Source organism: Furipterus horrens, unplaced genomic scaffold (genome assembly GCF_987537825.1).
Source record: "Furipterus horrens unplaced genomic scaffold, mFurHor1.1.pri manual_scaffold_3, whole genome shotgun sequence".
Classification (NCBI taxonomy): domain Eukaryota; kingdom Metazoa; phylum Chordata; class Mammalia; order Chiroptera; family Furipteridae; genus Furipterus; species Furipterus horrens.
The window spans coordinates 21,489,607-21,513,280 of NW_028327173.1; the positions used below are offsets into that span (position 1 = coordinate 21,489,607).

Genomic DNA, 23,674 nt, shown 5'->3' on the forward strand with positions numbered 1-23,674 from the left:
ATTGGTTGTGCATATAGTTCTCCTCAACATCTTCCCATCTACTCTGCTCCCTCCTACTATGCTTCTTAATTTCTGTACCATCTCCCTCCCTTTCCCCCTCCCCCCTCCCAACTGACCTTCCCCCAAATATGTTCCCCACACCTATAATTTTTTTCCCACTCTTGTTGCCTTCTTAGTTTGCCTTTGTTTCAATTCCCTAGCTTCTGTTGTTGGTTGTTGTGATACAGTTTTCATTTTAATGTTCATAGTTTTGATCCTTTTTCTCCTAAACAGTCCCTTTAACATCTCATATAACAGTGGTTTGGATCTGATGAACTCCTTCAGTTTTACTTTGTCCCGGAAGCACTTTCTCTGCCCTTCTATCCTGAACGACAGCTTCGCTGGATAGAGTAATTGTGGTTGTAGGTTTTTGCTTTTCATTACTTTGGATATTTCTTGCCAGTCCTTCTTGCCTGCAGTTTCTTTTGAGAAATCAGCTGATAGTCTTATTGGGACCCCTTTGTATGTAATTCTCTTCTTCTCTCTTGCTGCTTTTAAGATTCTCTCTTTATCCTTAATTTTTGACATTTTGATTATAATGTGTCTTGGTGTGGTTCTCCCTGGGTCCAGTTTATTTGGAACTCTGTGCTTCCTGGACCTGTAAGTCTATTTCCTTCCCCAAGTTAGGGAAGTTCTGCTTCATTATTTTTTCACATTTCAATTTCTTGTTCTTTTTCACCTTCTGGCAACCCTATGATTCGAATGTTGGCCCGCTTATAGCTGTCCCATAGGTTTCTGAGCCTCTCCTCATTTTCCTCATTTTTCATTTCCTTTTTCTGCACTGGTTGACTGTTTGTTCCTTCCCTATGTTCCGATTTGTTGATTTGATACCTGGTTTTCTTTCCATCACCATTCGTTTCATGTGTGTTTTTGTTTATTTCAGCAGGACTAGCCTTCATTCCTTCCCTGTCTTGTTTAAGATCTGCTGTCACGTCTATAAGCATTCTTATAACCAAAGCTCTGAACTGTGCCTCAGAAAGATTTCCTATCTGCTGACCTGTTAGATCAGATATTTGCTGGCTGCCTCGCTGGGATCTCTATCATGATCTCTGCCATCCTGACAGTTTTGTTTACCTTTGCTTCCTGGGCGGGGCTGTAACACTTCCTACGCTATAGAGGGCGGAGCCCCAAACACTTCACTACTGGGTGACCCTTCTCATCATGCTGTGGCATTTTGTTTTGGGGCGGGGGCCCAAGATGGATTCTTGCCATTTACTTTCCGCTGAGAGACCGGGAGCTTCTTCCTCTGTCCCCACCCCCTCTGGACTTCACAGTCTGAGGCAATGGGTCTGCCTTCCCCGGCATTGGAATCGTGAGCTGATGGGTTTGGTCTGCAGCCAGGGGTGCTCCCCGGGTGCTTCTTGCCTCCCCTTAAATATGGGTGTCTGTGCTTGGTGCTGTCCCACTGCTGTCATTGCAGCTGCTGCCGCCAGCACAGCTTGACCTCTCCGCTCTGGTTTCGCCCCTCCTACCTGTCCAGATGAGCACCACTTGTTTATAACTTCATATGTTGGACTTCCGTGTAGCTTTATTTTCTGGAACTTCTGGTTATTTCTGGTTTTGTGGTAGTTGTATTCCTTCTTAGTTGTGGAGGGAGATGGAGTGTGTCAGTCTAGGCCTCCATCTTGGCCTGCAGTCTCTGAAAGTCCTCTATGTATCCTTTAAGATTCAGTTCAGTCATCACTTTCCCCAGAAGCCATTCCTGACCTCCCAGCCTCTCAGTTCCTATGACTTTCTATACTCCCCTTTCTCAAAGTACTGATCACACTATACCAGCCCTCACAGGTCTGGAAGCCCCTAGAACAGTGGTCTCCAAAGAGGGGTACAAAAGATGAGCCACTGGAGTTTAGGAAGGAAATTTTAAAAAAATTTCTATTTGTATTTTTTTCATGTCTCACTTTATTCTGAATCTAGCCTGCCTACTTTTTAGTTATGTTACTTAAGCTCTGTATTCCAGTTTCCTCTTCTGTAATAGGGGATAGTATTACACCCTCCCTCAAAGGGTTTTGTGATGACTAAATGAGTAATATGTATAAAGCACCGAGAGCAGGACCTAATAATTCATTGTAAATGTTCAACAAATGTTAGCTTTTTATGTAATTATATATGTTCTACCTGCATAAGTAAATAAATATACATATGTTAGGAGTGTGTTCTCAAAACTGTTTTACTAATAGGAAACAGTATTAATTTAACTAATAGAAAACTTGGTCAGGAACATTTGGAAATCAGACCCTGGGGATAGGGACCAGGTTTGATTCGTCTCTGCATCCTTAGAGCCTAGTGCTGGTCTAGACAACTATGGACAGAAATAAGTCTTGATGGATGCTGAAGCAGAGAACTGCGGTCTGGTTCAGGCTCTGTTGTTTCTTTCTATATGATACTGGGCAGGAAATTTGGCCTATTGGGGCTTTAATTCTCCTCTTCTGTACAATGCCAGGCTTTAAACAGACAAAGGCTAAAGGAAACCATCGAACAATTCCAGGCTGCTTTTAGGGTGAGGGGCGCCCTCTAGAGTCCGAATGGTGTCTTTCTCTCCATGCGTTCTCATCTCCATTGCTCCTCTTCAGGGCAGATGATCCTGAAATAAATGTCCTTAGCTGACCCTGCAAAGTTGGCTTTCCAGCTTTAGATCTTGACACTTTCTCAAACGTCTCCAGTCTCCCAGCACCTCACACTACTCACAACATCCTTTCACCTCCACTGGTGATCTTTTCTTTATGCAGCATAGGGTTGAGAAGAAACCTTTGGGGTCACATGCCCAGGTTCAAATCCCAGGCCTGGCACTTATTGGCTACGTGATCTTCAGCGGTCACTTCATCTATCCAAGGCCTCATTTTTTCCTTGTAAATTGGGGGGTAATAATATCCACTTTATAGGGCTGTGATATTTCAATAACAAGGAGTGCTTATAGGTTGTTACACTTTTCACAGAGTAAGACCACATGAATTATTACTACAAATGAGTTGGGATATATTTCACAGAGGAAAAGGACTTTGAACTAGGTCTTTAAAGCTAAGATATAGAATTCCCCCAATTTTAACAGGAGCCAACATATTTTGAGCACTTGGACATATGCCAGGTACTGTCAATTTCCGCAGAGTCTCATAGCCATCAGTAAAAATGAAAGTAGCTAATAATTATTAAACTCTTTCTGCTAGTCATGTACCAAACTCTTTAGATACTTTTCTCCATTTATTCTTCACACACTCTCTCAGGTAGATGCCATTATTTTAATTCCTATTTTTATAGATGAGGAAACTGAGGCATAAAGAGGTAAATTAATTTGCCCAATGTTTCGCAACTAGTGAGTGGCAAGGCCTACATCCTGCATTTGAAAATAAGTTTCAGACGCAAGCAGCTTGACTCCAGAGTCCATGCTTTACTTGCATTATCTCGTTTAATCTTCACAACACCTGCAATGTAGGTTCTGTTATACTACCTGCATTTTTAAGATGAAAAAACCCAAAGACAAAAGAGATGCAGTAATTCGCTTAAGGCTACACAGCTAGGAAGTAGACTGGAATTTGGATCCATGCATGACTACAAACCCACATTCTCAGCCCCATATTAGATTGCTCATACCCCAAAGTACAAAGCAACTGCATTTATATTAAAAGTACTCAGATTGTTATTATTCTAATAATGATTAACATTCTTCCAACACACACGAAGTGCCAAGTTCTGTACTAACTGATTTCCATAATAATAGCTAACATTCCCTGTACTTTTAGGACCCAGGTCCTGCGCTCATCGTTTTAGGTGTATTATTCATTGAAGTCTCACAAAAACCTATAGACTCGGATGTTATTATTATCCTTGCTTTAGAGCAACAGCAGACCCTCCATATCACCCTGCCCAGGCTCTGTAGCTTCAGCTTCACTGGAGAGGACACTCCAGCGTCATCACAAGATGTCGATTCAACACGGGAGGAGACAGATACCGTGTCACTCCCGAGTTGGACTGCACAGCCATTCTCGGCGGTGCAGATAGACTCTTAAGAAGCTACACCATCGTCTCTCGAGACGGACGGCTGCCAACGAGAGAGGTAAAGAAAGTGAGGTTCACAATTGCTCCAAAGTCACTCAGCTTAACTGTGAGCTGGAAATTGAACCTACAATTGTCCATCTCCCTTCTGCCTACTAGTCTGGTCATTTCTAGCCACCCTTTCTCCTTATTTCTTTTTCTTTGTTTTCCTCCTTACTTCTTACTGTTTCTGCTTTGATCTCTCTCGGGCCTATGGCTTTCGCTCAGTCCCTTTAACAGGCCCCACCTCTATAGTTTGAGTGCCCGCCTACTGGGCGGTGTCATTTCCCAGATCCTGTGGAAAGGACCTGGGATCGCAACAGGCCCCGCCCTCACGTTTAGAACCTGTTCCGATTTGTTCCGGTGCTGGGGACCGGGAGAAGGTAACACATCTATTGGCTAACTACATCTTAAGAGCAGTAAACAGAGGAGACCGCCCACCGGCTTCCGTGCGGTGCCTTCTGGGAGTTGTAGTCTCAGACGGTCCATCCTCTGGGTAGCGGCGTTTGGACTCCGCATCCCAACATTCCCTGCGCGAGTCCTGGAGCACTTCCGCTCCGTTGTGAAGTGGGTGTCTCGGTGGGTGAGTCTGGGTGGCGGGGCGGGGGCAGCTGAGGCTCAGGCTCTGGGCTGGAGACTTAGGAGGTGGTGGTGTCACAGGGGACCGGGGAAGGTGAGAGGGGAGAAAGAAGCTTTTGTGGGTTTCGGGGAGTGTGAGGAGCGGTCGGAGGATGTAGCATCTGGAGATGGGAAGGGTCCTAGAGGGGGTTGGGGATGAGGAGGGAATAGAGCGTTCTGGGAGTGCGGACCTTCTTAGGTCTGCAGGTGAGGACACCGAGAGAGGTTCTAGAAGGGGGAGCATCATGGAAGGGTCAGGAGACCCCAGAGAGAAGGAGAGAGGGTTCTGGGGCCCTGGCAAGAAGTGAAAATAAGAGGGCCTGAGTTTGAAGCTCAACCTTAAAACAGCATGCCAGTCTCTACATGCCCACCTAGAACAGGCATCTAAATTGATAACCCCTTACACTTTCTCTAATGGGGTGTGACTTCTGGAACCCAGTGGGTGGGACTGGCTATTGTGCTCAGCCCTAAACCTGCACCTCTTTTCTCGTGCCTGGTGGAAGTGAATGGCACCATCGCCCGCTTGACCCAGGGGCCCTCTGATGTCTCTTGCATTCTTCCATATCTAAGGATCTTCAGATCTTTCAGTTTCCTTAATGTGTCTTGACTCTGCTCTTTCCTTGTCGAGTTTTTGCCGAAGCCTCCATCTTTTCACCTCCCAGCCTGGACAAACACGTTGTAGCTAGTGTGATCTGCTTAACCCCCAATCTGATTATGCTTTCCGCTTTAAAAACCTTCTTCATTGGCACTCACCACTGATGGAACTAAATCCAATCACCTCAGTCTGATATTCAGGATCCTTCATAAACTACTTTGCAGCCTAATCTTTGTCTACTCCCACACTCCAGGGCTCCCAAGGTTGTCCCCATTTCTTGAGGAGGCTGTTGAGTTTCCCACTATTATATATGCTGTTCTCGCTGTTTAGAATACACTCTCCCCCTCCTCAGTCTCTGCCAAAAGAACTATTCTTTCTTCAAGAACCAGCTCAAATGGTACTTTGTTCAGTTGCCTTAGCAGATAAAGTTTCTTCTCACCCACCCCTAGCTCTCTTTTATTGCATTTTCCACATTTTGGTCATCGTTATCTGTGACCTTATTTTTTAATTTTTTAATTTTTTTGGTTTCTTCCACTAGACTATCAGCATCTCCAGGACGGAACAGTTTCTGAGTCACCTCTGTTTCCCCATTGCCTACTAAATACTTGATGAACGTGTGAATAAAGACCATCCAGGGTGCCCTTTGCTATACCAGGCTTGAAAGGTGTTACTTCTGGTGGATTTCTGGGGGCATGAGTTGCAGTCTTCTGGCTGTTAAGGCTGTTTTTGCTGGAAGCTAATTCAGTGCCTTTTGGAGTTTATCCCAGGGGTGGCAAATACATGGAACGTGTGCTGCCACTTTCTTTTCCTTTGTCTGGCAGACATAGCTAATTGGTCACAACACATATTCACATGGGATTCAGAGTCCTTAGTACAGTTGATTGAAGTTGGTGTTTTAAATGGAACCTATTTGCCTTCCCTGGTTTATGTCCTCATGTGTGAGGTCAGGCTGCTTAAGCAATAGCTTGGACCACCATCATCCAAATGAGCTTGAAAGCCTTTGGGAACTCCCAGTGTTTTTCTCTTCGGAGATCACAGACTAGTCTTGGCCTTTCCCAGGGGCCTGGGGCAGATCTCTTCCCATCCCACTGTTTACTGGGTGAGTTCTTCATGTTCACATCCATACTCACTGCTGCAGGAGCCAGGATGCCTCTCAGCTTCCTTGTGTTTGTAAAGGGTTTTTGATTTTGACAGCAGCCAACACCAATCCTCACTACTTAGGAGGATCTGTACCCCTTTTAGGTCTTCCTGGAGATTGGAAGAGACCTTTTAGATCACAAAGCTGAAAGGTGGCAAAGTGACAGCCCATGCTGGAAGAAGCCTCCCATCATGCTTCTTTAATCCTCAGGGTGTTGAAACAATTTTGAGTAGGTTGTCAACATTAAAAAATCTAGAGTTCTGAATTACAAAAATTGGAAGGCCTGTGGACACGGGGCCAATTGTCCCTCTGATGCTCTGTAAGTAGCCACAGTCCCCACTCCACTCATTTACTCGTTTATGTCGCCTGGACTCTAGCCATTTAAATTTGTAGCCACTGACTTTAGTCTCCCTCTCCGTTTGCTCTGCTCCCATCGTACTAATTGGGGAACCTGAGGCAACTGTGAGCAGGGTAGGGCTGTAAGCTGCAGGCTGGAGAGGCTGCAGAAGCCACATGACCTGTACAGTCACGCCACTGATAAGTGGCAGGAGTGGAACTAGAACCCTGATTTGCTCACTCCTGCTTTAATGTTCTTTCCACTCTCCATACTATCTTCTTAGGACTTTGGAGGACTGGCAGACATAGAGGAGACTGTGTGGTGTGGATAAAAAAGAAATGGCTGGAGAAAATGAATCTGGGCTTATATTCTGACGCTACCACTTACTAGCTGTAAAACCTTAAGTGAACCTTTTTCACAGATGCTCAGTTCCCTATATGTAAATTAAAGATATAGTGGAATCATACCTCACAGGATAATGATATTCTAAAGGCAGCATGGAAGGTGATAATCACACTTAGCCACAAATCATAGTCAGCTTGAAAATCCTTTGGTAAGGAGCCATTTAGAAACCAACACACTGTCTTTCAATAAGCTGACCAGCACAGCTGGGTTTTTTTGGGTGAACACTAGATGAAAGAGTTGGCTTGTGTTTAGGGACCAATGCTGTAGAAAGAATCTGCTCACAGCCAGTGGAAGGAGTTGCTGGAGGGAACTCCGACCAGCCCAGGAACCAGCAGAGTCATGGGTGTCATCGTCACTACTCTGGAATAGACACAGTGAATGGAATTGGTGCACTGTTTACATCATGTCCTTTCTTCCTCTTCCTGCTGCTTGTATGTAGTTTAATATGTGTAAGTTACAGACCAGTGTATGGCAGCTCAACACTAATGAGGACCCAGTGAGTCCTGGTAGTCTCAGCACTGAGGAATGCCCTTGTCCATTTCTTCCCTCTCATCTCTTGTGTGAAGCCTCCCGGGTGTTGGCTGACTGTTGACCTCCCTCTGTGGATAGGCTGCTATTCATATGTCAGAGAGTAATCCTCAGATTTGTATTTGAAGACGACCTCTGGGACTTTCAAGTCTTCCCAGAAGAAAACACCTGTTGTCTGAGACTGTGGGCTTTGCGCCTGGGGGTACTGCTAACTGCCTATTTTGTGTGTAGTGTTCTCTCTGCAGGGTACAAGTTTTGCTCACTGACTGGTTCTTACTAGACTGTCACTTTTATGAAGGTAGAGACTGTCCTAGTTACCGCTGGCTCTCCAGCTTGCAGTACAGTGCAGGGTGCATGGCGGGATTCTGTAGGTGACTGGTGAATTCGTCCTTGTGTGAGAGGGTGACACAGATGTGTTGAGACTAGTGCGTGATGAAGGCTGTGGTTAAAAAAGAAATTTCATGAAAGGTTAATTCTTTAGTGTGATGTAAATTATGGATCTTCTATAGCCCATTAGGTTTTTAATGTACCAGCTCTACTGTTTTAATAAAGGGCAGCAAAACTTCCAAAGGTCCTGCTATTTATCAGACACTGGGATGGGCCCTGCGGATACAGAAATGAGTAAGATATAGTACTGGCCCTAGAAATGCAGTCCAATGAGGGGCTGTCAGGTATAAGAACACGTAACTACAGTAATGCAGGATGACATATGTATGAGAGGTATGTGCCAGCTGCTTAGGGAATGTAGGATTGAGGAGGCGATTCTTGGAGAGCGGGGATGGGGGCAGGGCATGTCAGGGAAGTCATAACGGAGGAAGTGACTGTTGAGCTGATAGCTGATGAACAAGTGGGAAATTGCCAGGTGGTTGAGTTGTGTTCCTAGCCTGTTTTTCATCATCCTTTTGCCTTATTTCTAGACAGTCCAGTCAGATGGCCTGAAATCAAAATAACCACCCTCCCTCCATTCCCAATTCAGCTGTATCATTCCCTCGTGGAAGCAGCTGATAGCCTCCTTGGAGAAGGCATTTTTTATGTCATCTAGTTTCGCTGGAAATGACACAAAGAGCTCATTATTCCAGATAGCCCAGCGTGAGTGTCGTTGGAGTCTTCATTGTGTAAAAATAGCAGCCCTGGACGTTCAGTCAACAAGCATTTACCAAGAGCCTCCCATGTTTAGTGCTTATTGTGGGTGTGGGGAGGAACGGGTAGGAAAAAAAGAAAAGTAAGCTGTATTCCTTGCCCTTAGCGAGGCTGTGATCTCTCTAGGGACACACATATGTACACACGTCCGTCTGATAACCTAGAAAGTGGCAAGGGTCACGATGATGGAAATAAAGAGGAGAAAAGAATTCCTTCTGGCATGAGTACGGTACTTTTTTTAAAATCTAGTTTGCATAGGAAGGCTTAGTTATCTTCCTTGCTTCATGACATATGCCCATCATTAGCTGACCATTATTTCACAGTTTATTGAGTGCTTCCTGTGTGTGCAGAGCACGGGGCCCGGTCCCCCAGGAAGCCTATGATCTAGTGGGTAGATAATTGTCAAGTGTGATCTGGGAACGATAGAACACAAGCTGGCACGAGGGCTTGTGGCTGAGGACTGAACCTTGAAAAAGTACAATTTAAGCTGGGACCTAACAAGGTGAAGGAAGGGAAATGACTGTCCCCAAAGGAGGCCCTAACGTGTGGCAGGGCTCCGGGGGCAGCACGAGGCAGGGGCTGCAGGCTGTGCAGCCGAAACACCGACTGGGGGTGGGGGGGGTGGGGCACGGCAGAGAAATGAGGTTTGGGTGAGGTTTGTACTTGGTCCTCAGGGAAAGGGGGGTCACCGAAGGGTGCTTAGCAGGGGAGTGACGTGGTCAGGTCTTGATCTCGTCGGGTTGTTAGGCTGAGGGGAGAGGCATGGAGGCAGGGACAAGTGAGATACGATGCTGATTGAGTGATAAACGTGGTGACTCTCTGGACCGAGGTGGTGGCACTGGGGGTGCAAATGGTTAGAAGTCCAAGTGGACCCGGCTTGGTGAGGAACTGGATGTGGATGATCATGGGGAAAGGCGGTGACCAGGGCTCTGGCCCCGGTAAGTTCATGGGAGGCGGTGCCTTTAATGGATGGAGAGCTCCAGAGAAGAGGCAGGCTTGCAGGAGAAAATGATGGATTCCGTTTCTGACCCAGTGTGTTGGAGGTTCCTAAGGGACAGTCAAGTGGAAATGTCTTGTGGGTGGCTGGCTTTTGGGGTCTAGAGGTCTGGAGTGAGGTCCTGGTTGCAGTTTCGGGGAGTCATAGAGATGGTGAAAACTGCCAAATGAGTAGGATGACCAAGGGGGAGTACAGAGTGAGAGAGGGACTTTGCAAGGAGAGCACCTTTAAGGAAGACCAAAGCCTTAGGGCCCAGGAAGAAAGGCCTCCTCGCGTGGGTGACGTTTGGATCCCAACTGGAGGGAAGGTCAGACTTTGGACATGTGTAGAGGGGAAAAGGCTATGCTGGGACCAGATAATGGCGGCCTGATGCCAGGCTGAGTAAGGCGTTTAGCGTGTCCCAGAGGGTCTGACACTGTGCTCTTCCTCCACTGTGCTGGCTCTGGTGTTGGTGCCAGATCGTAGCCTAGCTTCTTGGCTTATGGAACAAGGGCATCCTTAGCACCCCCACCCCGTGCAGTGGTGGTGGTGGGTGTGGGGGAAGTGAGGGAGGTGAGGCTCTTGGGTCCTCCTGCTCACTGTCCTTTGTCCTTCTGCATTCAGAGCCTTGGAAAGCAGTTCCTCTCACTGGAGCCCCCTGAAGGACACACCGTAGATGCAGGACAACGTTGGATGAGGACAGCCCAGCTGAAGTGAGGTGTCCAGCACGGAGCATGGCTGTAGCCCTGGAACCCCAGGCCCAGGTCTCTCCCCGACCAGAGCTTGAAGAACTCCTGATTGTGAAACTGGAGGAGAATGCGTGGAGATCAGAATCCAGACCTCAGGAGAAGGACCATGACCCTGTCCCTGGCCCTGAGGCCTCCCGCCAGCGCTTCAGGCAGTTCCAGTACAGGGATGCATCTGGACCCCATGAGGCCTTCAGCCAGCTCTGGGCGCTCTGCTGTCGCTGGTTGAGGCCAGAGATCCGTCTCAAAGAGCAGATCCTGGAGCTGCTGGTGCTGGAGCAATTCCTGACTATCTTACCCAGGGAGGTCCAGGCCTGGGTGCAGGCGCGTCACCCTGAGAGTGGCGAGGAGGCGGTGGCCCTGGTGGAGGATTGGCACCGAGAAGCCCGGGCTGCAGGACAGCGGGTGAGGCAAATAGTCTGTTCTCCGAAAGTGGGCCAGGCAAGGCAGCGGGGCTGTAACTAGGTTAATAATTGCCAAAATAATAATTATTGTTGTTATTGAGCAACTTACATTTATTGAGCATGACTGTGTAACAGACATTGTTCTAAGTGCTTTCTGTGTATTAACTAATTTAATCCTGGCAACAGTTTAATGAGATAGGTACTGTTATCCTAGTTTTACCAGTGAGGAAACTGAGACAGAGAAAAGATGGGTAATTGGCTCAAGGTCACAAAGGTGGTAGAGCCAGGATTTGAACTCAGGTAGTCGGACTTCAAAGCCAGCATTCATAACCACTGCTCTAAACTGCTTCCCAGTACTGTATTCACAGTACTGTTGATTTGTATTGTGTTTTATACTTAACAGAATCTTTTTACATGTGTGGTCTCTTTGGTTGCTTATAGCAGTAATGTAGGTAGACAGAAATAGTATTGCTGTCTCCATAATTTATAGATTAAACTAAGTTTCTAAAAGTCAGGTGGTTCACCAAGCTCAGTCAGAATGGAACCCAGATCCTTAGGTTCCAAGTTCATTGTTCTGTCTACTACACGACAGATGCCTCATCTGGAAACCACAGGAATTAAAATACCTCTGAGTCACGAGGCTCAAATGAAGTATTAGCTGACATTTACTGAGCGCTCACTGTGTGTCAGACACTGTTCTGAGCTTTCTGTGTGTATTGCTTATCTAGTCCACCCAGCCACCTGATAAAGGGAGGTACTGTTCCCATCGCCATTTTTCAAATGGGTGGACAGAGACTCAGAGAGGTGAGTAACTTGTCCAAATTTATATCGAAATGAAGTATTGTGGATTTAACTCACAGTCTCAAGAATTTGCAAGCGACCCGGAAGAGCCGTGATATATAATTTATAATTTTGCTGTGACACAAACTGTGAATCCTGCCTTGAAGCCGGTGTCTGTCGAGCAAGCCCTTTGGCTGAGCCAGCCTCCCAGAGCCTCCATCTCCGCGTCGTCCTGTTGGTTCCGCTTGTTGAAAAGGAATCCTTGCGATATTATACTTAATCACGTGTTGTTGCGGGAAATCAGAGCTTTGAGAGCATTTCCCTTGCAAATGGCAGGGAGTTTCTGTACGTCACAAAATACACAGAGGTGAGATTAGGGGAAGAACGATTAAGATTAGGTCTGTGGCTTTGCTTTTTGAATTCCTTTACAAACTGATTGAAGATACAGAGGGCATAGTATTTAAAGTTACAGAACTACATATGAGAGGACATAGCTCATTTTAATATACCACCCCACCGTCCTGTATTATGTCTTTTAAAGAAACCAGCTATTTGTCTTAAGTGGCAGTGAAGCAGCAAATGGAAGTAGGGCTTCAGGGCTGGAACAGGAAGCAGTTGAGGCCCAGAGATGCGAGTTGACTTAAATCAAGGTCTCTGTTATGACTCTGCGTCTGTCAGAGGAGAGGGTTGCACCATTACCACAGATCTTCAGATTATATCCGCTGTGAGGGGAAAACTGAAGGAAAAGGAAAGGTAATGAAGCCTTCTCTGTAATATATTTTTTCCTGTGACTTCTATTTTTTAACTTTCCCACCTGCTCCTGACTGCTCACACATGTCAAAACAAATGGATAAGTAGGTTTTTTTTTTCCCCCCCGGACACATACGTCGTGACTTGTGATCTTACATTGCAAGGTTTGTGACTTAGTTACACAGCCTCCTTCATTATCAACAAACATCCCCACGGGGCTGGCAATGATACATTGTTACCTTTTGTGTAAAAATGGGAAAGAAATAGGAATATATATACAGCAGTCCCTCTCTATGTCGCGGCTCACTTATCGCGGCCTCACTGTAGTGCGGGATTTTGAAACATATTATACTTAATTATTTATCGCGGATTTTTTCCCATGTCACAGGATTTTGCAGTATTGTATACGTATGTTGTTAAAGTCCTGTAGGTTTAAGAGTGTAGAATATGTTTGAGAACATAAGTAGTGTTTATAAAAGTGTGGAAAAGGTTAATAAGGGAGTGGGAAAGGTTAATAAGGGACTGGGAATGGTTTATAAGTGTGTGGGAATGGTTTATAAGTGTGTGGGAAGGGTTTATAAAGCCTTAAAATATACATAAATACTAAAATAAATGTACGATTCCTACTTCGCAGATTTTTTACCTATCACGGGGGTGTCTAGAACGTAATACCTGCGATAAGTGAGGGAATACGTACTGTATTTACAGTTGCTTGTATGTAAAGAAACTCTGAAAGGATGCAGAGTAAGGGTCCCTACCTGTGGGGAGGAATGGGGGACACAGGTGGGGCTGGGGTGTTTTCCCTGAATATACCTTTATGTATATTTTCTATTTTTGAACCATGTGAGTATTGAAAATACCTATTGAAGACATTGAAATACATTTATAAAAGTGGATGTGTCTATAACGCAACTGAATTGTTATATTGTTGGGGATTTAGGGCCATGAAATAGCATCTCGGCCTCTCTCTGAATTTTTACCTGACTGAGAGAGATAAATTAGTTTTATGGTTGATAATGCTGAATTGGGTAATGCCATCTCTTAATTGATTATTCCCTTTTATTTTATATATATTCTCTATGTCTCTCAGTACTGCTTTGCCTGAACTTCTACATTGAAATTAAAATTGTCTCTTCCATTTTCCTCTGGAGTTAAAAGTCCTTTACCTTTACTTGTCCTTCCTTTTTAAGAGTAGATGTGCCTTTCTGAAACCCTTTTTCATTTTAAAATTCCATCTGTAATTCTTTGTCCCTCCTTTTTCTTTTTTCTTTTCTTCTTTTTCCCATTTTTAAAAATTGTTGTCCTCCATTCCAGTTGTCCCATCTTTCCCCATTGCTGTGCCTCCTTTTTCTTATATTTAGTTTTGAGTTTTCTCTTCCTTCAGCGGGAATACCTAGAGTAAGTATATTTAGAGTTATAGTTGTATCTGTTTTTTTATGCTTTGCTTTTCAATGCATACCTGGTAACTTATCGTTTTTCTTTTTGGTAACTTAAAAATTAAACAGCCTGTTTTCAATGCTTAGAGATTATTTTTAATGTTATAAAATTTTTACTTAATTCATCTCTTTATGATCTACTTTTAGAATAAACTTAAAAAAAAGATTTTATTTATTTTTAGAGAGAGGGGAAGGGAGGGAGAAAGAGAGGGAGAGAAACATCAATGTGTGGTTGCCTCTTGCACTCCCCCAACCGGGGACCTGGCCTGCGACCCAGGCATGTGCCCTGACGTGGGAATCGAACCTGTGACCTTTCAGTTTGCAGGCCTGCACTCAGTCCACTGAGCCACACCAGTCAGGGCTACAGAAATGTTTTGAACGGTAGTGACCTCATTGAGACACTTGTATAGCCTCCTTGTGCTGAACAAGACAGTACACATTTGGCGGTTTAAATGCTGTTCTGTTACTGACGCTGGTCTGATGGCTTTGTTGTCATCTTTGAGCCATCTTTGGGTCTTAAGAAAAGCCTGTTCACCTCTGGGTCATAGTTGTGCTCCAAAGAACATGTCCTACCCTGCCAAAATTGTTCTCATTGAACTGATGATTGGGAATTTTGACGTCTGTGTATAGGAACTGAAATTGCGTGAAGAAACCAGGTCCTTAAAGGCAATGCAGGGATCTCAGAGCTTTCAGCTGCGTTCAGTGGGTCGCTGGCCCGAGAGACAGTCCCAGAGGCAGTGGGAGAGGAACCTGTGCTCTGACCGTCCCAAGCATCTGGACACCAAGATGGCGCCCCAGGCCTCAAAAGAGAGTGGTGAGTACCAGGAATCACGGAACATCAGGGAAGAAGGGTGAGAGGGCTGGGAAGGAGGGGTGCCCTGAATTCAAGGCAAGGGATAGAATAGGGTCTCACGGGCATTCTGAGAAGTAGGGCAAGTAAGCATTGGAAAAGAAGATGAAGTGCCCCTCTGTGCTGAGTCATGCAGTGGGTTCACGCCAGGCCTGGGGCGAGCCGGTGCCCCTGGGAGCTGGGGCTGGCATCTCACACGTGGCACATCACTCGAGGCAGCATAGGCGCTGGATACTCTCGAAGGGAAGGAAAAGGGAAGTTTGCCCTGGCTGAGGGATAGTCTTGGCCAGACCTACCCAAGCAGGGCTTTTGGAAAGCTGGCCCCCAGGGAGTGGTTCTCTGGCTGCCAGAGCTCGGGTTTCAGAGACTTTTTCTTCTCCTCAGCTGTCCTCACTCCCGGAGTCCCCGCCCTCCCAAAGCTGGGGAGCTCTGGAGATTGGGAGGTGACAGCTGAGTCCCAGGTAAGCTGCTCTTTGTTTTCCCTTTCCTGTCATTGCTTCTCCTGTGCCAGTGCCCCTTTGCTCCAGTCCTTCCTGGCCCCCCTCAGCAAAGGCCGCAGGGCACGAGTGTTGGCGGGCGCCCCTGCCCCCGAGTCCGCCGGGCCTCTCCTTGGTCATGCTGCTCCTTACGATGCTGGGCTCGCACACAGTATCTCTGTGTTCCCATTACCTGTCCTGGGGCCCGGTCGGGTTCCCAGGCTGTGACATTGAGGTCCTTCTTTTGTCCCTCTCACAGGAAGCTCTGGGCCCTGGCAAACACACTGAGAAGGAGTTTCACAAGGACACCCTCGGAGACAACTGTGGCGTGTCCCTGGGTAAGGAACTAGTGACCTCTGAAGAAGATGTTGGGTTTCCGGTGCACTCATTTCACAAAGAGCGTTTCATCATTCCCTTAAGATTCATGCCTCTGTGAAGTCTGTGGAATTTCAAACGTAGGAAGAAGACAAGCTTTTGTAGCCAGCACTGTGGTCCAAGGGATGGAGTCAGCCTGGGTGGAGGCTGGCAGGCTGGCTTCCAAGAGCCTGCCCTCTTGGGGCTCATTCCCTTCGTTTCCTCCGTGCAGTAACCACGGTGCAGGGGCTGGGTCTTGCCTGCTGTCGCCGAAATCCAGGCTCTTCAGCACCACACAAGATCCATCTCTCAGGGGTGTACTAAGTGAACTAAGCCCACGAGACTGATGTACTAAACCACAGTGAGAAACACGTATCACAGCACTCCAAGTACTTGAAGCCCATATGATAGCACAGACTCCTTTCCTGTAGGCACATATACAGAAGAAGCCAAATAATATTGAACTACTTCCCGTTGGAGCTTGGGAGTTAGACATGTGAGTCGGGTAAAGTAGAGGAGACAGTGGTAGGTCTAACTCATTCATGTCAGCAAGGTAAGAACTAGAAGCTTGTTGGCTACTTGCTTGACAGTGTGACCTCCCCCCCTTTTACATGTGATATCTGGTGAAAATAGCATTCGAAGGAACAAACTTTGCAAAATACTAATCTTTTGGCCTCTTTTAGCTCTAAACTCTTTCTAGTGTTCTTCAAATATTTGTTTAATTAAAGACTTCCTATTTTGTTAGAATTGGGAGCTGTTAGTACAGCAGTCCTTTAAATGTAGCAAACTGTTGTAAAAAATAAGAGAATGTATTTTCTCACATTATTGGAGGAGGGTGTGATCCAACCACAGTACAGATTGGCTCAGCAACATCATAGGCTCTTCCTTTCTCTCTGCTCTGCCATTCTCAGTCTCAGCTTTATATTAAAGCCATTGTGTGTCAGAGTCAAGGGATAGTTGCCAATAGGAATTGGGGCCACAAGTTTCCTAGTAATAGAGGACTCACACCACACACACACACATACATACACACCCCGATGCACACACACCAACACACACACACATACATACACACACACACCCCAAGAGAGGCAGAGCCACAAGTTTCCTAGTAAGAGAGCACTCACACCACACACACACCCCCGATGCACACACACCAACACACACACACACACACACACACACACACCCAAGAGAGGCAGAGAGACCTTTCCTTCAACCACTGAATTCATTCTGATTGGGCCAGTTTTAATCGAATGCCTATCTGTGGACCAATGACTGTGACTTTTTGTATGATGTATTTCATAATAACAAAAAAGTAAATGAGCAAAGCAAACACGTCTATGAGCCTTCCTGGTGAAGTGCTCCTGTTACCTCTGGTTACCTCGCTAATCCCCCAGACATGTGATGGGATTAGCATGGGAATTTCCCATTGGCCTCACCCAGGGAAATATGTTTCAGGGACATTTTGGACAAGCACTCTACTCAACCAGTCATTTCTGTCATTTCTTTTTGTATAGGAGTTCCAGTGTCAAAACCAAGTATCATCTCCCAGCGAGAGCAAGGACCAGAATTTTGGGATCCGAGTCTTATAAATTCTGGAAGAAGGAACACTGCAGATTATGGCCCAGATAGCGAGCAGATAAAACCAGCTCCAGCATTGGCCTGGAGGGACTCAAAGGCCTGGGATGAACAATGCCAGTGGGACATGGAGGACATGAAGGTGTCAGGTGTGCATTGGGGCTATGAGGAGACCAAGACTTTCCTGGCAATTTTGAGTGAGTCCCCTTTCTCTGAAAAGCTCCGGACTTGTCACCAGAACCGCCAGATATACCGGGCCATTGCAGAACGGCTGAGGGCGCGGGGCTTCCTGCGGACACTGGAGCAGTGTCGCTACAGGGTCAAAAACCTCCTACGGAATTACAGGAAAGCCAAGAGCAGCCACCCACCAGGGACCTGTCCCTTCTACGAGGAGCTGGAGGCCCTGGTGAGGGCTCGGACGGCCATCAGAGCCACAGATGGCCCAGGAGAAGCTGTGGTTCTCCCCAGGCTGGGGGATAGTGATGCAGAGATGGAGGAGCAAGAGGACGGGAGTTGGGAGCCAGAGGAAGCAGCAGAGGACGGTAACGATGATGACCTGGCCACTGGCGAGTCCACCCGGGGGCCCGCGGTTCCAGGGGGTCCGGCTCTATTCCAGAGTCGTATTGGTAAGAACACAGGTGTTTAATCAGATCCAGATGCCAGCCCTCAGTGCAGGGCACGGAAGTCTGGATTGATGCTGCTGGAGTAAGGCACTACGTTCCTTCTTCATCCTCAGACTTCTACTCTCTTCTGTGACCAGTTCTCATTGTACAAATTTTCTTAGCTATAGGAACAGCTATTAGTTAAAATCCTAAAGGGCCTTAAAGAGCTAATTCAGATTCCCAGAGTGTATATGGGGATGAGCATAGGTGTTGCATGAGTAAACCGTTAATTTTAATGTGTATGAACACAGCAACTGTGATTTCACTGGTCGTCAGGTTCAGGAAAGAAAGAAATTGAGTGAAATATTTAACAGATAGAGCAGAAATCATGACAGTATATAGTTGAAAAATCGGTGTTTGGGAAACACCCAAGTTGCTATAAAAGTGGGAGCATTGAAGCCTGGGAGAGGAAGCGTCCTATCTCAAGATCTGAGGGAAGCAGGGGCAGAGCCAGGGTTGGGGCCCAGGGCTCCAACCTCCTTTTCTGCAGGTTTCCGCTCACCAAGCTGCCTCCCTGGCTGCATCATGTACCTGCAGAGGAACTGAGAACAGGCCACTTTCTTTTCCTCCTTCCACAGAAGAGGAAAGGACATCCTCAGTTGGACTCGAATGCAATTATTTGAACTTCATTCACGTCTTTAGGGATTCTCAGTTCCCATGTTTGTTACAAGGAAAATTCTTGAGAGTAAGTAGAGAACATGTATTGAATGGACATAGAGAGTCTCTTGTATCCCAATTACAGGCCTCTTCCTGAACCAGACAGCTGAAGCCAGGGGAGTGTGGTCACCTAGTATAATAAGAACACCTAAGTCCTCCCTTTAGCCAAGCCTCTTGTAGAATCTCTTAGAAGGCGTGGGAGGAGGGAAGCTCTGGCATAGCCCTGAGAGGCAAGGGGATGTTCTTTGTTGGTGCCCCAGGTACTTGGACCATTTCTGAGGTTCTTGTGTACTAGGCATTTAACAAGGCAGGTGACCCCGATCCCTGGTGACCTAAGCAAGTCTCATTAAGTCTCACAATTCTAAACTCTTCACTCCTGACAGCAGGTGTGCACTGGGGCTACGAAGAAACCAAGGCCTTCCTGACCATTCTCAGTGAGTCCCCGTTTCCTGAAAAGCTTCGCACCTGTCACCAGAACAGCCAGGTGTACCGGGCCATTGCAGAGCGATTGTGTGCACAGGGCTTCCTGCGGACACTGGAGCAGTGTCGCTACAGATTCAAAAACCTCCTTCGAAGCTACCGGAAAGCCAAGAGCAGCCACCCACCAGGGACCTGTCCCTTCTATGAGGAGCTGGACTCACTGGTGAGGGCGCGGACTATGGTCAGAGCCATGGGGACCATCAGGGAGGCAGCGGGTCTCCCTATGTCTGGGCGGAGCAGTACAGAGGCAGATGACCAGGAGGCCTGGGATGAGATGGCAGAGGAAGGTGCCATCAAGTCTCCAACGCCACGTCCTGAAACCCCAGACACTGGTAAGCATGGAGTAATTGGATGTCCACAAAATCTGCAAGTATGTAGACAGAGTGAGGGGGCAGATCTCGTTATCTGGTCTCTGGACTAAAGCAGAGAATGGAATTGAATAGGAAAAGTATTCGTACCTTGCTCAGATTATGTGTAGCTAACCCCTAAATGAGACAAGCAGTCAGGTCTGGGTTTTACTGGGACTCCTTTGTGCAGTTAAAGAGTTTATTCAGTCTCGTGTGACATAGGACGTACTGATGGGGCTAGAAGAAGGTGGTGTTCAATATCAAACAGTGGGGTAAGGGAGTTGGCCAGGGAGGCTGACTGGCTGGCTGTTTCATTGGGGCTGGCTGTTTTGGTGGCATCACCAGGTCCCAGACTCTGTTCCTCAGCTTTGCAGGTCAGAAATGCATGTATACGCCAAAACTTGATCAATTTCATATGAGTCACATTTGTAAGATGTGCCGTATAAAATGTAAGATGCAAATTTACGTTAGCCAAATTCACAAGGCATAAGGTACAGATATTTAAATAGACACTAATTAATGAGTGAAAAAAACTACATTTCTGTTCATTCTTTCAGGTTTTGAGATGAGGCATGAGGATGAAGACCAGAGTTCAGAGCAGGATATTTTTGAGGATTTGCCTGGAGCATTCTCAAAGTGTACTACGGAAGTTGTCTGCTACCCTCACCGTTTGGGGGGAGACAGTGAAAATGAAAATGCAGGTGAAGAGCACCCAGGAAGCCCACCACAGGGCCAGTGGGAAGAATGTTCTTCTGAAGAGGACTTAGAAAAACTTATTGACCATCAAGGTCTGTACCTTGCAGAGAAGCCCTACAGGTGTGACCCACGCATGAGAGGCTTCAGTCGGACCTTCCACTTCATCGCCCACCAGCGGCCACGCATGGGTGAAAAGCCCTGCAAAGGCCTCAAATGTGAGAAAAGCTTCAGTGACCGCTCCCACCTCAATCCCCACCAGAGAATCCACAGTGGAGAGAAGCCCTACACATGCCTCGAATGTGGGAAAAGCTTTAGTGACTCCTCCAATCTTGTTGCCCACCAGAGAATCCACACAGGGGTGAAGCCCTATAAATGTGGGGAATGCTGGAAAAGCTTCAACCAGAGCTCAAACCTTCTGAAACATCAGAGAATCCACTTGGAAGGAAGTCCTGACCACTGGGGTGAGCCTGGGGAAAACTTTGGCCAAAGCAAGTGCTTTAGGGCTCACTGGAGGAACTTGACAGAGAAGACATCTCCTGAACAACCTCGAAGTGCCAGTAAGGACTTGAATTCTCCTGGACCGCAGGGCACCAGCTCACGGGAGAAACTGTATCAGTGCTCCGAATGCGGAAGAACCTTCTCCAAGAGCTCTGCCCTCATCAGCCACCAAAGAATCCATACGGGAGAGAAACCATATGAATGTGCCGAGTGTGGGAAAAGCTTCAGTAAGAGCTCCACGCTGGCTAACCACCAGCGAACCCACACTGGGGAGAAGCCGTATAAGTGTACGGACTGTGGAAAGTGCTTCAGTGAACGCTCTAAACTCATCACACACCAGAGGGTGCACACGGGAGAGAAGCCCTACAAATGCCTCGAGTGTGGGAAATTCTTCCGTGACCGGTCAAATCTCATTACTCACCAGAGGATTCACACGGGAGAGAAGCCTTATAAGTGCAGAGAGTGTGGGAAATGCTTCAACCAGAGCTCTAGTCTTATTATTCACCAGAGAATCCACACCGGGGAAAAACCTTACAAGTGCTTGGAGTGTGGCAAAGACTTTAACAACAGCTCCCACTTCAGTGCCCACCGGAGAACCCACGCAGGAGGGAAAGCGTCGTAGGAGACAGCGCCCTCACAGCAAAAAAGATCCACGTGTGTTTGACTCTCCCAGCATTATAAAATGTGTGGTAGAAAGAGACATTCCCAGTTTGTGTACGCCCAGGGAAGTTATCTTGGTATAATCCAGGTAATTTGGAAGTGAATTCAGATGCTAAGGATCCAGACTTGAAGGCACTTTTTCTTAAGTGTAGTTTATTTTTCACCTGTGAAAAATCTACCCTCAGTCCTCAGGCCACCCTTATATTTGCTCTTGTGTAAGAGCTTTATCCCTGTTTGAGCCAAACTGATCACTTCGGGGGTTAGAGGCAGGTCATTGGTCCTGGGCAGCGATTCCGAACCTCGCTGTGCCTTCACACCGGCTGCGTGTACACGCCCCATCAGTGCACACGCCCACCAGCACGCGTTGCACATTCTCCTGCACGACAGTGTTTAGTGGGGCGTGTCCTCAGAGGAGAGCTCCGAGCCTGGCGAGGGAGGGGCGTGATGGAGAATCCGGCCTGGAGCCGGCCGCCGTGAGCTCAGCAGGAAGCAGGAACGACCGTTACATGTTACTCATGTTACTAAGTCATGGTCAACAATAGCAAAAATAGCATTTGTTGAGCGTTTGCTCTTCAACAGGCTGTGTGTGCTAACCACTTTATACAGACAATCTCATTTAATCCTCACGACAGCCCCAGGAGGTAGGTAGTAATAGTCTCCCCATTTCCCAGAAGAGAAGAGTTAGGCTTGGGAAACTTGAGTAACTTGCTTGGGTCACACATCTGAAAACGGCAGAGGCAGGATTCAACCAGATCTGCCTGTCCGGAGCCTGCGGCACCCTCACCACCAGAGTGAGTCCCCCTCATGTTAGGGCAGGTAACTCAGGAGCCAGGATCTCACAGCACTTTGTAGACCCTATGGCCTATTAAAATTCCTTTATGAATTATAAAGATTCAAGGGCTAGGGATATTCAGAACTGGCTGGGTGTTTTGAGCAAGGATGACCGATTACTAACGCACTTGATGTGAATTTCCATCTGTACAATGACCTGGGTGAGAGATGCAGGTGGGCTGAGACTGGGAAACGTAGCCACAGCGATGTTTCTTCTGATGAGCTAGTGCTTTGGCTGGGGACGGGGGCTTTAAGAATGTCCCTCCCCTGAGCGAGTCAGTCCTCCTTCTTGTTACCTTTGGATAAATTGTTAAGTTAGACCTTAGAGAAGCATGGTCTTCCTCACTTGTGTTTACTCATCCCTGTGTCTTTGTGCCCCTGGCTGTTTCCCTCTTGGCACGGCCGAAGCTTTGTTTCCGACCCCCGGGCCCAGACGGAGGCGGAAGGGAGGTGGCGGGAGTGGGTGTGTGCGTGGCTCGCTACTGAGGGGACTTTGAGTACAAGAGGGCTTCCTGAGCTGTCCTGTCCCAGGCCTACTCCATGCTTTCTAATGTTGGCTGCTAGGGCCAGCCTCCCACACGGACAGGCTAACTCCGAAAGGTTCACTCACACAGGGTGGTTTTTGGCCTTCCAGCAGTTTGGCCTTTGGTGTTTCTCTTTAGGAGGGTTTAGAAAATGTTGATCAAGGACTTTGGTTTCCATTGGACTTTAAAGGAAAATCCCTCTCCTGACATCCACCTATGACATTGGAATGCCATTCATGCCCTGGCTATTTCATGGACTCGGGGAGGACCTGTCAGGTAGTGGGTGTGATGGGACCTCAAAGAGTGGAACTTTTATTCTCGTGAGAGGAAGTCAGTGGAGAGATTTGCACTCCCATTCTGTGGAGATCACTCCTTTACCCCATCCCCGGCTTCCCAGGCACCCCTTAGCTTGGGATCACTGCCCGTCAGCTCCTTCCTGGAGTCCCTTTCTTGGCTTACATTATCTCTGAGGGCAGGGCTGTGGGTGAGCCCTGGACTGGAGCCAGCAGATGTCAGACTGCAGTAGTAGCGTGAAACGGAACCAACTGTTTAAGCTGAGAGGAAGGTCCCAAAGGAGGGGCTGGGAGTTCGGGGGAAGCATGGTGGTGTGAAATACTGCAGATTCAAGGCGAGGGTGAGGACCTTAGTTCTTAGCACTACTGGGCTGTAAGATGGAGGAAGGGAGTGGTGGGAGCTGAGACTGGGAAGGTGCTGGGTCAGGGTCACGGAGCCCCTCATGTCTGAGTGGAGCTTGGACCCCAGGCTGAGGGTGATGTGGTCAGAGGATGACACCAGAATCTAGTAGCTGAACAGAACCTGTGTGTGCTGCCATTAGGACGATCTGTTGGGACGACAGTGCAATATTCCAGTTTAAAGGGAGGGTCTGAACTAGGGAGTGGCTGGATCTGAGAAGATGGGTTTAGGGGGGTTTCTGAGGCACAGTTGACAGCACAGGAAAACTAGAAGGCCTTGGTGACAGCGCAGAGTTGTCATTCAGAGTGGGGAACACAAGGAGATAGAGATGGGACGGGAGGCAGGAGATTGTAAGTTTGGTCTGTGACATTTTGAAGTTGGGGAGCCCTGGGGGCATGGGTGTAGCAGTGTGCAGTAGACACTTGGCTATCTGGGCCTGAAGCCAGA

General features: G+C 47.3%; 1 protein-coding gene across 1 annotated transcript; it reads left to right on the plus strand.

The window, feature by feature from the left end:
• Nucleotides 1–4,603: 4,603 nt before the first annotated feature.
• On the plus strand, nucleotides 4,604–22,634 carry ZSCAN20 (zinc finger and SCAN domain containing 20). Its single transcript, XM_090269063.1, has 8 exons — nucleotides 4,604–4,648; nucleotides 10,427–10,953; nucleotides 14,549–14,732; nucleotides 15,153–15,229; nucleotides 15,504–15,572; nucleotides 17,076–17,805; nucleotides 18,882–19,310; nucleotides 19,883–22,634. Exons 2-8 carry the CDS (start codon nucleotides 10,537–10,539, stop codon nucleotides 21,139–21,141), a joined length of 3,165 nt encoding a protein of 1,054 aa, XP_090125189.1. The 5' UTR covers nucleotides 4,604–4,648; nucleotides 10,427–10,536; the 3' UTR covers nucleotides 21,142–22,634.
• The last annotated feature ends 1,040 nt before the right edge of the window (nucleotides 22,635–23,674 follow it).